This window comes from Dryobates pubescens, chromosome 4 (genome assembly GCF_014839835.1).
Source record: "Dryobates pubescens isolate bDryPub1 chromosome 4, bDryPub1.pri, whole genome shotgun sequence".
Lineage (NCBI taxonomy): Eukaryota > Metazoa > Chordata > Aves > Piciformes > Picidae > Dryobates > Dryobates pubescens.
The window spans coordinates 13167620-13180614 of record NC_071615.1 but is presented as its reverse complement, the minus strand read 5'-3'; the positions used below and the strand labels follow the sequence as shown (position 1 = coordinate 13180614).

The 12995-nt window shown below is 36.6% G+C and overlaps 1 protein-coding gene across 3 annotated transcripts in view; it reads left to right on the top strand.

The window, feature by feature from the left end:
* CLEC16A (C-type lectin domain containing 16A) overlaps nucleotides 1-12434 on the top strand; it is a 53688-nt gene extending 41254 nt beyond the window's left edge. The window contains exons 22-24 of one of the 3 annotated variants that reach the window (XM_054180614.1): nucleotides 2227-2370; nucleotides 5848-5967; nucleotides 10272-12434. In XM_054180614.1, the coding sequence (XP_054036589.1) occupies nucleotides 2227-2370; nucleotides 5848-5967; nucleotides 10272-10609 (602 nt within the window). In that variant the 3' untranslated portion in view covers nucleotides 10610-12434. Of the gene's footprint in view, nucleotides 1-2226; nucleotides 2371-5843; nucleotides 5968-10271 lie in introns of all 3 variants that reach the window. The other 2 variants (XM_054180616.1, XM_054180615.1) reach the window with 2 other exon arrangements.
* Nucleotides 12435-12995: the final 561 nt, after the last annotated feature.

Sequence of the window (12995 nt, the reverse complement as noted above, 5' to 3'; positions counted from 1 at the left end):
GAGTCATTTTTAAAGTTGAATCTCATACTTCTTGCAAAGTAGTTAATTTTGCTGTATCACGCAAAAAGATAAAATCTTGTTACCACTAGCTGCCAGTCATTTCACAAAACTCTGTTTCTTTTTAAATGTGATTCAGTCATTCAAAATTCTAATGCCCCACTTATAAAGCAGATGTTTTACTGCCTTAGGACTAAATGAGAGCCCAACGTGCTGGAGTCTGGGGAACAAATAAAAGCATTTATATTGCCGGTCAGGCTTTTGAGAAGACAAGTATACGTTGTGTGGGGGGAATGTATTTCCTCATTTGTCTTCCATGGAAAAGGTGTGATTGGAAGAATGCCAGTGTTGCTGTTCAGTGTCAGCCTTCTCTAAGAAGAGTGTACTTGTGTTCATAACAAGTGACTCCATCTACTAATTCCCTTTTTGTTGGGTGGGGTTGGCAGGTATTGGAAGTGGTTCAGCATGGTAGTTTGTTCAAACAACCACCTACTTACTTGCAATTCCAGGAAATTGAGACTACCACTGTATTCAGAGAGAAAATATGTTAAGATCATATGTAAACAAATGCCTCAGTGTAAGGGCATGAATCCGTGAGCTCTGTTGTGCAGAACATTTAGGCAGGCAATCTTGCTGAATCAGGCTAGCTTCTCCTATGATAGTCACAGTAGACAGTGTTTACTACTTATACTAAGTCTACTGTTTTGGTGTGGATGGAAGATTTCTTCCTTGAAGTGCAAACCTTTTCTGGATATAGAATGCCTTGAAAGGGTATAACTTTTTCCAGAACCTTAAAGGAAACAAATATATTGATGTATACATTTCTCCACCACCGACTCAGTAACAGTTTCAAAAAGAAGCTTCATTCACTTCAACAGATGGCTTTGCCTGACTTCTGTGGTCACAAGTCAATTGATTATTCCTTGTTTCTCATCCTAACTGGTGTTTCAACATATGAAGTATGTATGAGAAACCTAATGCACATTTGGTATATTGGAAACTACATGTATCAGAAGTCTTTCACATATGAGGTATCTTAGTTTGTGGTTAACGTTTTGCAGACTATCAGGCATCACTGTAACCTCAGTTTAACTTACCTAAATGATTGCAAAAGATCGATCAGTTTGGCTTCTGAAATAAAACTCATGGATTTGTTAACATTTAGGCAATAATTTCGTGCTTAATTATTTTAAACTTTCAAGTGGTGTTCATCTTGACATCATGAGTTGTAACCTAATAGAAGTTAGAAGCGTTCACCCATCTAAAAGTGTGATACAAGTACTACAAAGTGTCACTGAAGAACTTTTTTTTCTGATAACCTGGCAGAAGGCTGATGTAAGAGTTAATTAAGCATTCTGCCTTTCTTGATCCGAAGTCTACTGAAAGTCAGAGCATGCTTACTTGCTTTTGTACCAGCAATGATAGACTCATTTTGTTGCTAAAAGAAAACGTAAACTTTAAGAAAAGTCCTTAACAATCACTGAAAAACACGAGGTGTTTTAAAAAAACAAACAAAAATATGTTTGTCAGACAGAACATGACTAAAGAATGAAGAAGAAAAAATCCTTTGTCAGTGTAAGATGCTTTTGAAACACTGAGCAGGTATTTTGGTTTTGTTTCATGTGCTCTGGATTCTCTTGTCAAATACAAACTACATTCTTACAACACTGATACTGTGAAGTGTTTTAATTCTTCCAAAGACACTTCATGTATTTCTATTTATAGGCTGGAAAAAATTTGACTTGTGAGAAGATGGATGAAATGCAATTCCAGGATTAGGTTTGATTCATTAAAATTTTCTGAAGTTACCTCTGCAGTAAAAGTGTAGTGCAGGCTTCCTATCCAAAAGGCTTTTTGTTCACTTTTGGCATAACCACTTTCCTTTATCATGTTCAGGTCTGTGACCCATGGTTTTGTTGAATTGTATCAAAAAATGAAAAAAAATTGATATGTTTGACTGTGTGCAAGCTCTGAAGTTTTAAAATACTTTGAATCCCTTAACCTCTACTTTCTTGTTCATTGGTCAGTGTTTGTAGTATGTTTCCAGTAAGATGTGTTCAGATTTTCAAACTTCCAAGATGAAGGTGGAAAAAGGTGCATCCTCTAGGTCACTGCACAAAATCACCACCACTTAGATGCAATATGTACTCTTACTCTTTCTTGGTTTGTTCATGTAGGTTAACACTTTTGAGCTAATTAATAACTTACCTTTATTGCCCTGTTTTACAGGCTTTGCTGTAGCCCAGTGTATAAATCAGCACAATCCATCACCGCTCTCATCACCATCACCTTCCAGTGGCAGTGGAAGTACAGGGCGCTGTGATTCAGTGACAGCAAGCTCAACATCCACTCCTGCTGCACTGAGCCCATCAGGTATTAAGTCACGATTTTCAACCTAGGAACTAAGGGAGGTAGAGTAGTTACAAAATTAAATTACTATGTTACTGGATGAAAACCACTGGGGCTTTGTTTTGAGATCGTTTGTTCATTCAGCTTCCTAGAAGTCTAATAAATACTTGGCGTCTTTTAGCAGTAATTTTTAAGAACTGATGAATTAATGTCCTAGTTGTCTGACTTGTCTCCTGCCACATACAATTTAAAACTCTGGGATTTTGTGTTTCAGATTTTTTTTTAAGCTGAAGTATTGCATTACATAAGCTTAGCCTTTCACTACAGCAGATAAGTTGATCTTCACATGCAGCATCTTTTTTTGTACTGAGTGATGTTTGCTGTTGTGTGTTTGATGTTCAAGTTAGCTTGTAATAATGGGTCATATATGAAATATTTGAAAATAGTTATTAAGGATGCTAGTCCTGTAAAGCTTCTGCAGGAACTGTTCTGGTTGAACACCACATTTGAAGAGGCCTTTCATTAGTGCAGATGAAGCTACTGTATAAATAGACAGACTATGACTTTCATAAATGTAGCTACCAGGTGTTTGTGTTGCACGGTACATTTAGTGGGTATGTTTATAGTGGGATTTCTTGTTGCTTTCATTCCTCTTTTTTTTTCTGTTGTTTAGTATTTTTAGAGAATCTTGTAGTAGTGTTTGTTATGATTGCAAATTATGTGTTAGTTAAAGCCTCAAGCTGGAGACTAAACAAGAATTCCTGCAAGAGGCATACTGAAATGCTTCCATGCTGAAACTGACCTACTCTGCCTTATTTGGCTTGTAAAACAATAGAGGTACCTTGATTCTCAAGACCTTTTCAAACGGCCCCCTCATTTGACAGTCACTTCCAGTGTTTACTACTACTTGGAATATTTTTTCCGCTTCCTCCTTCTTAGGCCTTTCTTTTACCTCCATTTATAGGCCATAGATCTAACCTTTTTCACAATCCTACAAGAGATTGTTGAATGTTTGTTAGGTATTTAGTGTGTTCTAGGCTTTACTGAACAGTGTCAGATCATCAGTGCACATGAACGTCCAGTGTGACTATCTCTGCAAGAAATAGTCCTGTAAAGACTAAGCAAAGGCTGCCTGTGAAGCTTGTAAACGTTACATAAAGCATTTTAACACCAATACTCTAGATAAAAAGCATCTATCACTATGACAGACTAACATAGTAAAAATATTTCTGTAGTGTGTGTAATTCTAGAATAAAATCTGGAATATTATTCTAAATAGGTTATATTAAAAGCTTTGGAAGGACCTAATTTTATTTTTTCTGTTGAAAATTGCTCTTACCGAGTCTCTTGAGGACCTAGATAATGTGTGGTGCTTACACAGAGAAATTATTATCATTTGTCAAAAGTCTCAGTGTGGATTTGTACTACAAGAAAACATTGGTTTGACTGCATGTTTCTCCTTAGTGTACAAAGGCTCATGTATGGTGGCCTTTGCTGTTTTGAAATACCCAGTTTCAATCTGCACTTTGCAAGTTGGGATGCATGTGTTGTCCACACTTGGTGTGACCTTCATTGTAGCTTAATCCTGAAGTATATTCAAAGTGCCACATGTCACGCAGGAAAAACAGGTTTTGGATGGAGTTTTGATTTTTTGCATAGGATCTAGGCCCACTGAGGTGGATTGCTTAGAAATTCTAGTTGTGAGAATACAATTCTGTGCCCTACCACTCTGAACACAGTAATGTTCAGCAAAGCCAGTGGAAATGAATGTGGGAATCATCTACTTCAGTCCCAAGTAAGCAGCTTGGATTAACCTGCTTCAGGGATTACTTTTTAGCTCAGCTCTTGGACTTTGTTCTGCTAACTCTACCCTAGCAGTAGCAAAGAGGAGAACAGTAACTGTATGTGCATGAGCAGGTAATTAGGTGCACTACGACAAGTCAGAGTTGGTACTGAGGAGCATGCATCTAATCTGCATGTGACTTAATGATTTTGATGTGGACCATACTTACTCTGACCTTTAGGATGAAGCATTCTCACCACATATTTGACTGTCTGAAAGACCAATTATTACTTCAGATATATATTGCTATTAATATTTGAAGTGTATTTGGTTAATAGTTGCTTAAAATTAAAAAAGTTGAACAAGTCATCCCTAGAAAAAGAAAGCAGAATCCCTAGCAAAACGGAAAAAGCAGTACCAGGATCTGCAAACGCTGCTATCAAGTTGGGTTTTTTCCTTTGTATTTACATGATTATTTTTTCATTATTGACGTGTTTGAAGGAATGCTGTGCATAAAGTAAAAATGTTATTTTGCTAGGCCAATTTTAATCATCAAGCTTCTGAGCTTAGACAACTGTCTTTTCTTGGCTACACTTGCTGGAACCATGCACTACTTTAAAGTGCTTATTTTTATATATGCCAAGGACTAAGATAAAGAAGCTCTCTTACTGTAAGTTAGCAGTCTTCCAGAATTATGTCTGATGTCATCTATGCTGTATTTTATCACTTTTTAAGTTGTCTTAAGCTTTAAAATACAATTGGCTTCAATACTTAAAATGTTTACCCTGGAGCAATGGATATTGAAGACTTCAGAAAACGTTGATCTTTTATGCCATTTATGCTGTGTTTCATATTTCTGGCAGATATTGATGTTAAAAGGGTTAAAATAAGTATGCAGAGCTGTCCCTTGTTGCAAAGAATATATTAGATTCCAGTCTGTAAAAATGTATATATTCCATGGAGAGGATGATTAATCAAGGATGGATTCACAGAGTCTCCATCCTTGTTTCTTCTCTCTACAATCAGTAGTGTTCATGTGGTTTGATATTTTCTGTTCTATGATGCTAGTAATTTTTTAACTAGATGAGGGAACTATTTTTGTTTCTAGAAAGCTTCTTTTCTAGAAACTTTTTATGCACCAAGCATCATCATCTGAACTGCTGCTATCTTTTAAAACAATGTTTGGCTTTGTTATAAACCAAATCTAGTATTTCTCTCTCTATCATAGAATAGTAGGGTTGAATGGTTTGCACAGTACTGCACTTCTTAGAATTTTTTGGCCAGTGAAAATCAGAGCAAGTCTGTGCCACCAGAATTTGTGATAAATAGCTTGTCTCAAGATTTCTAAAGCATGTGAGTAGACTGTAATGTGAATAAATGCCTGCCAGGCCCTCCTAGTATAAGTGCAGTTAGTATTGCCAGGCATAGCCTGAACTGTATTATGGACATTCCCAGATAGGTAAGCAAAAAATTAAATTCAGTTAAACTTGCTTGTTTCTAAGGAATGAATACTTCAGCTTCAGAAGTATTTCCCAGACTTGCAAGACTCTTGGTGTGGTGTCAAATTCTATTCAAGATACCAGCAGTTATGGATGTGTCCTTGTCACTTATTCTTGTTGCTACTCTAACATTTATCCTTTGTCTTCATTCCAGTTTCCCTTGCTTGTTTCATTGTTAAAGCCTTCATATGATCTATCGCTGTGTTTTCCTCTAGTAAGGTCTGGCAGGAAAGGACGTCGGCGGGTGTTTAGTCTGTCGGAGGCTGACAGTCACGGTGGACACTGGGTTTAGGTCTTCAAGCAGCAGCTGCAACAGAAACTCACGCAATATCAATTCAGGCAGGTTCCTCCATCAGATTTCAGAAGCCCATAACAGTTAATAGAACATACTTGATTTCCGTGCTGACAGCAATGACAGTGGGGGGGGAAGCTTAAGAAATCATCATATTTGTCTTTACTGGGTATTTTTGGGAGAAATATAATGCAGTAATTAGCTGTTTCTGAAAAATTATCAGCAGTTTCTCCCATGTTTCTTGGCTCTCTTCTCAAAGATGAAAAGTTCTGCTATCAAGCCTCCAGCTTCAAAGCAGCTATGTCTTCATTTGCACAGGGGCAGTCGTGGCTGTAGTGGAATTTAGTAAGCACAGGCTCCTGAATGGACGCTAATGCAGATACTTGGCTAGCAGCAAGAAAACTATTCATAACTTAAGTAAAATGGACAAGTATTCAGCATAAGGCTGTCCTTGGACTGTGAGCTTAATATTTTTATGATCAAACTCGGGCAGATGGCTTTATGGACCTTTGATTGCTATGGAAGCTGAGGGGAGGAAGCAGATGCAAAAAAAAAGATGGAAATACACTTTAGGCTAGCTTCTTATATATATAACCTGTTTTAACTGACATCTAATTTCCCCCCTCATCTTTTTTTTTTGTTCACTATTGTGGTATGAAGGTATTTTACTCTGTTTAAACACTCTTTCATCTTTAAAGATTTTATTTGCATCTTTTCACTTAATGTCTTACTTATATTTTTGTTATCTGTCCATAGTATATTGCTGTACAGCTTAGGACACTTCTCCATAGACGATACTATTTCCTTTTCATGTTCTTTTCTATCTTATAATCATCCTTAACATAAGTTAACAGAGTTACTCAGTTTGGATTTTGCTGTAGTGATAATCTTGGTATTCAGCATTATAGAAATGCTGAAAAATATCTAAGGTTGCTGAAGCCACTGCAACCAGGGAGAACTAATACCACTCAGAAACTTGCAAAATGACACTGTTTTCAAACCTTCTTTGGCACTTTAATGTGGAGGTTTGAGGACTGTTTACAAGTAAATGTTAACATCACAACTGTTGTAAGAAACTGAATTCCCTCTCCCTAGTTTTGTTGCAAATCTGGCTCTTGCTTAAATACCTGGGGGTTGGGGAGAGGTAAATAGAGGTGCTGTTTTCCCATATGAGATGGTAACTTCTTGATATTTCAGAGTAGATAATATCTTTGTGACTGGTGGTTTTATACAGGTAAAAATAGAAATATTCTTGCTTTTTCTATCCAAAAGTTAAATTTGAACCAAATATTAGGAGGTTAAGGGTTTTTAAAAGCCAGACATCCTTGTAGCAATACATTTGAGGTGCATCTTTTTGCCAATTGTTTATTCCAGTTCCAGAGACTTTAAGAATTAAATATATATATATATATATATATGCATCCTTGGATCCCTCTCTGAATTGAATATAGCTTCAAAAGGCTTTGAAATTTTGAGCTTCAAAGATTTCATCAGTAATTTCTGTCCTGAAGCCAGGTATTGAATTAACTAGGAGGTGCTATGTGAGAGGATCTACATCATGAGAGTGGCCTGAGTTTTCATTTTAATGTCTCTTCTTTAGCAAATATTCATCCCAAGATGCTGCATCTTTGTGTTGTATTTTCTATTTCCCTCATCTGTAGTGTAGTCTAGTATTAGTTTTCTCTGTCCTTGTATCCAAAATATTGGGGAGATACCATGCTTAAAAACTTTCCTATTGCAAGCTTATAGTTGTGATTTCAAGTAAAGTGCACACCTCAAGTTGCCTATGGATTTGAGAGCTTGGTCAGAAAGATGTAAGTACCACTCTCACAGCTGTAGTTTATAGCTGCCACTGAAGAGTAAGATTTTTAGTTAAGTGTTGGCCGAGGAAGGATAATGTATTGCAAAACAGTAGTGAGAGCTGTTGACCTTTTCTAGACAATGTTAAAATTTCTCCCTCTCCTAGTTAAAAATTATGCCCCTTCAGTTACTAGTGGCAGTTTGCAAACAGCCAACCAGTCATTTTGGCAGAAATGCCATGCAGAGTTACAGCAATCTGTCACTGCTGCCCTTAAATATGGTAACAGAGTAACAGAAGTGAAGCTCTGACAGTGACTAAAGAAATACTGAAACTTGCTTCCATCAATAGTGATAAAAGCAGAAGGGAAGCATAGAAGCATCTACAGATGCTGCAGCTAAAAACTGGACTGAAGATGTTCTGTTTACATTTTCTGATACTTTTTCATTTTTCTGAATGATTTTTCAGACTTTTGGATAGAAAATTTAAACTTAGTGACTCCAGATTTTTTAATTATTTATTTTTAAATGGAGGGTTGTGGTGTTTTGCTTTTTTTAAAATACTTCCTTTGTGGCATTAAGAAGGGAGTTGCCTCAGCATTAATTTTGATGCTGTGTGAAGGGACTTGGGGATAATATAGCATAACAAAAGAATATGTGTGGCTGTCATGATTTCAGTAAATGGAGGTATTAAGAAAATACATTAATACTTTGTTGGTAGATGGGGAGGAATAATTTAGGAAATGAACTGCAGGATCAGAAGTGAAACAGCAGAAGTTCAGTAGAAATGTGCTGTATATAACACTCCTGAGCAGAATGCCTGGATACATAGTACTTATATACCAAAATGTCTTTTAAGTTTCCGAATCCTGAATTTTGGTGAATATTCATACTATAATGAAGATTTAAAAAAAAATCTTGGCAAACAACATCTGATATCCTTTTAAGATATTCTAAATTTGGGAAGTAAAATCACTGCAAAGAGCCTCACTGTTTTGTGCATACTTACTTGTTAATATTTACCTTGCAGCTGAGAGAAATTAGGCTTTATTTCAATGTTATTAGCAGTTCATTTTCCATGCAAGTCTTGCATCACTTCCTCTGTTATCAGTCACTACATTCTCACTAAAGCTTCTTGACAGCTAAAAGAAAATCTGCAGAGTTGCTTGAATCTGTCCCTTGCCTTTCAAAACTAAGCTTTGATGTCCCTTTTATTTAAAAGGAGACTTTTTTTACAATCTGTAAATTTTGTTTTTATTGAAGCGAGAAGCTTTAGCCATCGATTCAGCCAAAAAGTAAAATTGAGTGGTTTTCGGAAGTGACAATACACCATTGTTTGGGGTTATCTTACCAGAAAGGTAAAAAAAATATATAAAATCTTACTGTTAACCCACTGATACCTTACTGATATCCATTCCATTCTCAGCTTTTATATTATTTTAATTTTTTTTTTTTGCCTTATGTTCATGCTTTCTGTTCTTTTGCAGGATTAGTTGGGATCATATTGAAACTGTTAAAAATAGAACCTAATTCTTAGCTTCTATATTCACTACATTGCCTTGTAGACTTTTCTGTACACTTGAACACATGCTGTTTCTTACAAGAGCTCTAAAAATTGTCTGTCTTGAAGCTGGATACCTGTTACCATAATGACATCTATTACTCTAGTCTGAAAAGACAAAAAGTCCTGAGTTTTTGGGCATGCTTGCTCTTAAGAAGTTGCAATTGCCTCATCCCCTCCCTTCACTATATCCATCTGAGCCAAATGAGCAGTTCACTTGATAGGTCAGTAGGATTTTAAGAGAGAAAAGGGAAATAGCTGTTAATGTCTGGGGCTTTTTGTATTGTGTGAGCACGTGTAGTAGCATCTCAGTTTTCTGTGGTATGCTTATTCCCAGTTTAATCTGTGTGGAATGCTCCATGCTTAGGAGTGCACAAGGAGCGGGGGGGAGGGGATAAAAAATAAAATTTAAAAAAAAAAAAAGTAAGACAAGCCTGGATAAAACCAGACCAAGTTTGCAGCACCTTTGAATTACCATCAGCACATGGTTGTGCTTTCTGTAGTTAAGGGTGTCACTTAAATGTGAATCTGGAGAGCGAATGAGAGAATTACTTCCATATTTTTGGAAGAAACAACCCACCTCTTGGAAGAACTAGTTGTACAGGGATTCCTTTTGTATTATTTCTGAAGAGTTTCCTGGTATGGGGTGGCTGTTCCTTTTATTCTGTACTAAATACTGGAGAGGCTTTTCTACTCTTCCCTTCGGTTTCCTCTCTCTAGGAATATTTCTGACATTGCTGCATATTCTAATAGTAAATGTGTAAAACTTCTAGTTCCTAATTTGAACGGATGCCTAGTGGCATCTTGTGTTAAGCCTCCATAAGGTTTTGGGTTATTTCTAATTACTAAAAAGTGAATGTGTAACAATAGTGCTTCAATGAACTCATTTTCCACACAATTATTCTTAAATATTAATAAATAATAGTATACTGTTAGGCTTAATATACATAATAGGTTAAATATTGATTGGGTTTTGGTGTTTTCTTTCATTAGATGACACTTCAGCTCCAGAGCAGCCTCAGATGACCATTTCTGGTCAGATGATGACTGATGAAACTCTTTCAGCTGTTGCAAAGTCTAACAAGAACACTGTAAAAACCAGTGACATAGAAACAACAAACCTGTCTCCCAGCCTGATTCCTGCACAGCAGCCTACAATATCATTAATAACAGATGACAATACGGATGCACTAAGTGTAGAGTCGCTTACCCTGGTGCCACCAGTCGATCCACACAGTATTCGGACATTCACCTGCATTCCTCAGTCCTCTTTGCAGTCTGAAGGTGAAGTTTGCAAGGTGAAAGAGGTAGAAGAAGAAAATTCTGAGTAAAGCCAACCTGTGGACTGTATTAAACAGTGAAGCAATTGCAACCAAATTCTTCATTGTTTTTCCTTTGGGAATGCAGATACTTCTTGAAGCCTGGAAGACCAACTGGTCCACAAGAAGAGACCCACTAATGAAAGGAAGTGTGAGCAGCTTTTAGAGTAAAATCAGATGCTCACTGTATTTAAACTGGAATTAAAACAAAAAAGGGCAACTTTTTAGTCTAGACTGGTTGTTTTCCACCCATTTCTGTTATAGAAGAACATGGAAGTATTCAGAGCACCTAGTTTCTTTCTATTACACAGAGTTCCAGCTGCAGGAACTGTGATAATTGTATTAACAGTGTTATGGCAAACTGAAGAAAATTTTGGATACCTGGATATTGTATCATTAACTTCTCTGAAACTGGAGGCATACCATTGACAGGAAAAAGAAATACTTTGTAGTACAGAGATTACGTTTCCATTTGAGACATGATGTGTTTTTCTGTTTGTGTTTTGCTTGGGTTTGTTTCTGGTTTGGGGGGTTTTTTTGTTTGTTTTTATTCTGATCTCATTCATTTTTTGGAGGTCTGCATGATACCAGCAGGCTTGGCCACTTTTGGGGTTGTCTTTGTAGGACTCCAGAATTCATTATTGTGTTTTCCATGTGCAATATTTATTTCAAGGTTGGATTCAAAGCAAGATATATATTGAACTATTTTTTAAAAGGTAAAAGTCTGTAAGTTAATGATAAATGCCTATTCAAGTTAACATAAGGGATTTTTGAGGCTACTTTAGTCTTTGCTTAACCAGCTACAGAGGAATGTGAAATATTTTTAAGAGATTGCTATTGCTTGTTTGTTCGCTTCTGACAGTCAAACTGCTACACCTCTGAGGAGTGATGATACCCTTTCTACTGAAGGACAACTTCTAGAAGCAGACAGAAGAGGCTTTTTAAATTTTTTGTCTTCATGTAGGAAGAAGGGTCACTACATCTAACTGGTAATTCCTTTGCAAGTCTGAAACTCAAAAGGAAAGGTATTGTGTAGGGGTTTTATCCTATCTGGGCTAGTATCACAGTTAAACAACATTGCTATACAAAAGTGATTCTTTATGCTTTTCTTACTTTGCTTCCTAAATTCCAGTACCAAGTTGACAGAAGGTAGTGGAAAAGTGTTGATTAAAGTTTGGAATGTTCTTTGCTGATTTGATACATAATTTAACATGAATGGTATTAAGATTGCTCATCAATTTCCATTTATGTTGATTTAAATTAATGTTAAAATGAGTAGATTGTTGCTATTCATCTGCTGATCACATTGAGTGCTTTCTGGCTCCCAAAGACTGAAGTTTACTGTTTACTTTACTTGTTATTGTGATTTCGGTCATCAGTGCGATGTCTTCATCCCGTCTATACTAACATGGATTTCAAATCAAGTAGATGAGTCTGAAAAATTTTAACCTACTTCCCAGGCTCTAATTGCACCTTTTCCTAGCTGTCAGATGGAGTAGTTGAAGTGCTTTTAAATGTTATATTTGTATATGAGATTGAGTAATCCACAAGTAGAATTTTGCTCACTTTTTCCATCTTTTCCTTCACGTAATGATCTTGTGAAGTCCTGTATACACCATGTCTGCTACTCAACGTCAGCAATTTCTTTTTCTTTTTTTCTTGTATGCAGTTTTGTTGATGTCTGGTCTTCCTGTGACTTCTGCTTTGTCTCAAATTGAATTAACCAATATTCTGACCATTCCAGAATGGCCCAAACTCTAAATGAGTTCGGAGAGCTAGGTGTCCTTGGCAGTGCTGTGAATACCCTGTGTTGGTTGAAGCTTGGGGGTTTTGTATATGTTTTGGTTGGTTTTTTGTGGTCATATGCTTAAAGTGAGATTACACTGTTGCAGCTAAGGCATGTGTACCTCAACCAGTCTAGACATAAATAGCAATTTGGGAACAAGGACCACATGAATTTTTATTAGCTGAACTGATTGCAATCTAGGCTTTCTTTAGTATGTTTCAGTGTTACACTGTAGCCCTAGTAATGTTCTGAAGATCATTATAAAAAGGATGCCTTACTTAATTTGAAAGCATTAGTTAGTTCTTAACTCTTGACCTAGATTACAGGAACTGACACTGTGCAGGCTGAGTTCCCTTAAATAGAATTAATTTTGGACAGGAAAACCTTGATCTTTATTTATCTGTGTTCAAATTCAGTTGTAGCAAGATTAGGACCCTGCACAGGGAGCCTTTTAACGGGTATGCATAATTTCATACTTGAGCTATGCTGCACAAGAAATGGGACAAAGGGAAAGAAAGCTGACTTCGTGCTTTTCATTCCCTTTGAGTGGCTTTTAAATCTCATGCCCTGTTTTCTACTGAGAGCTTCAGAGCAAGTGACTGAGATAGATAC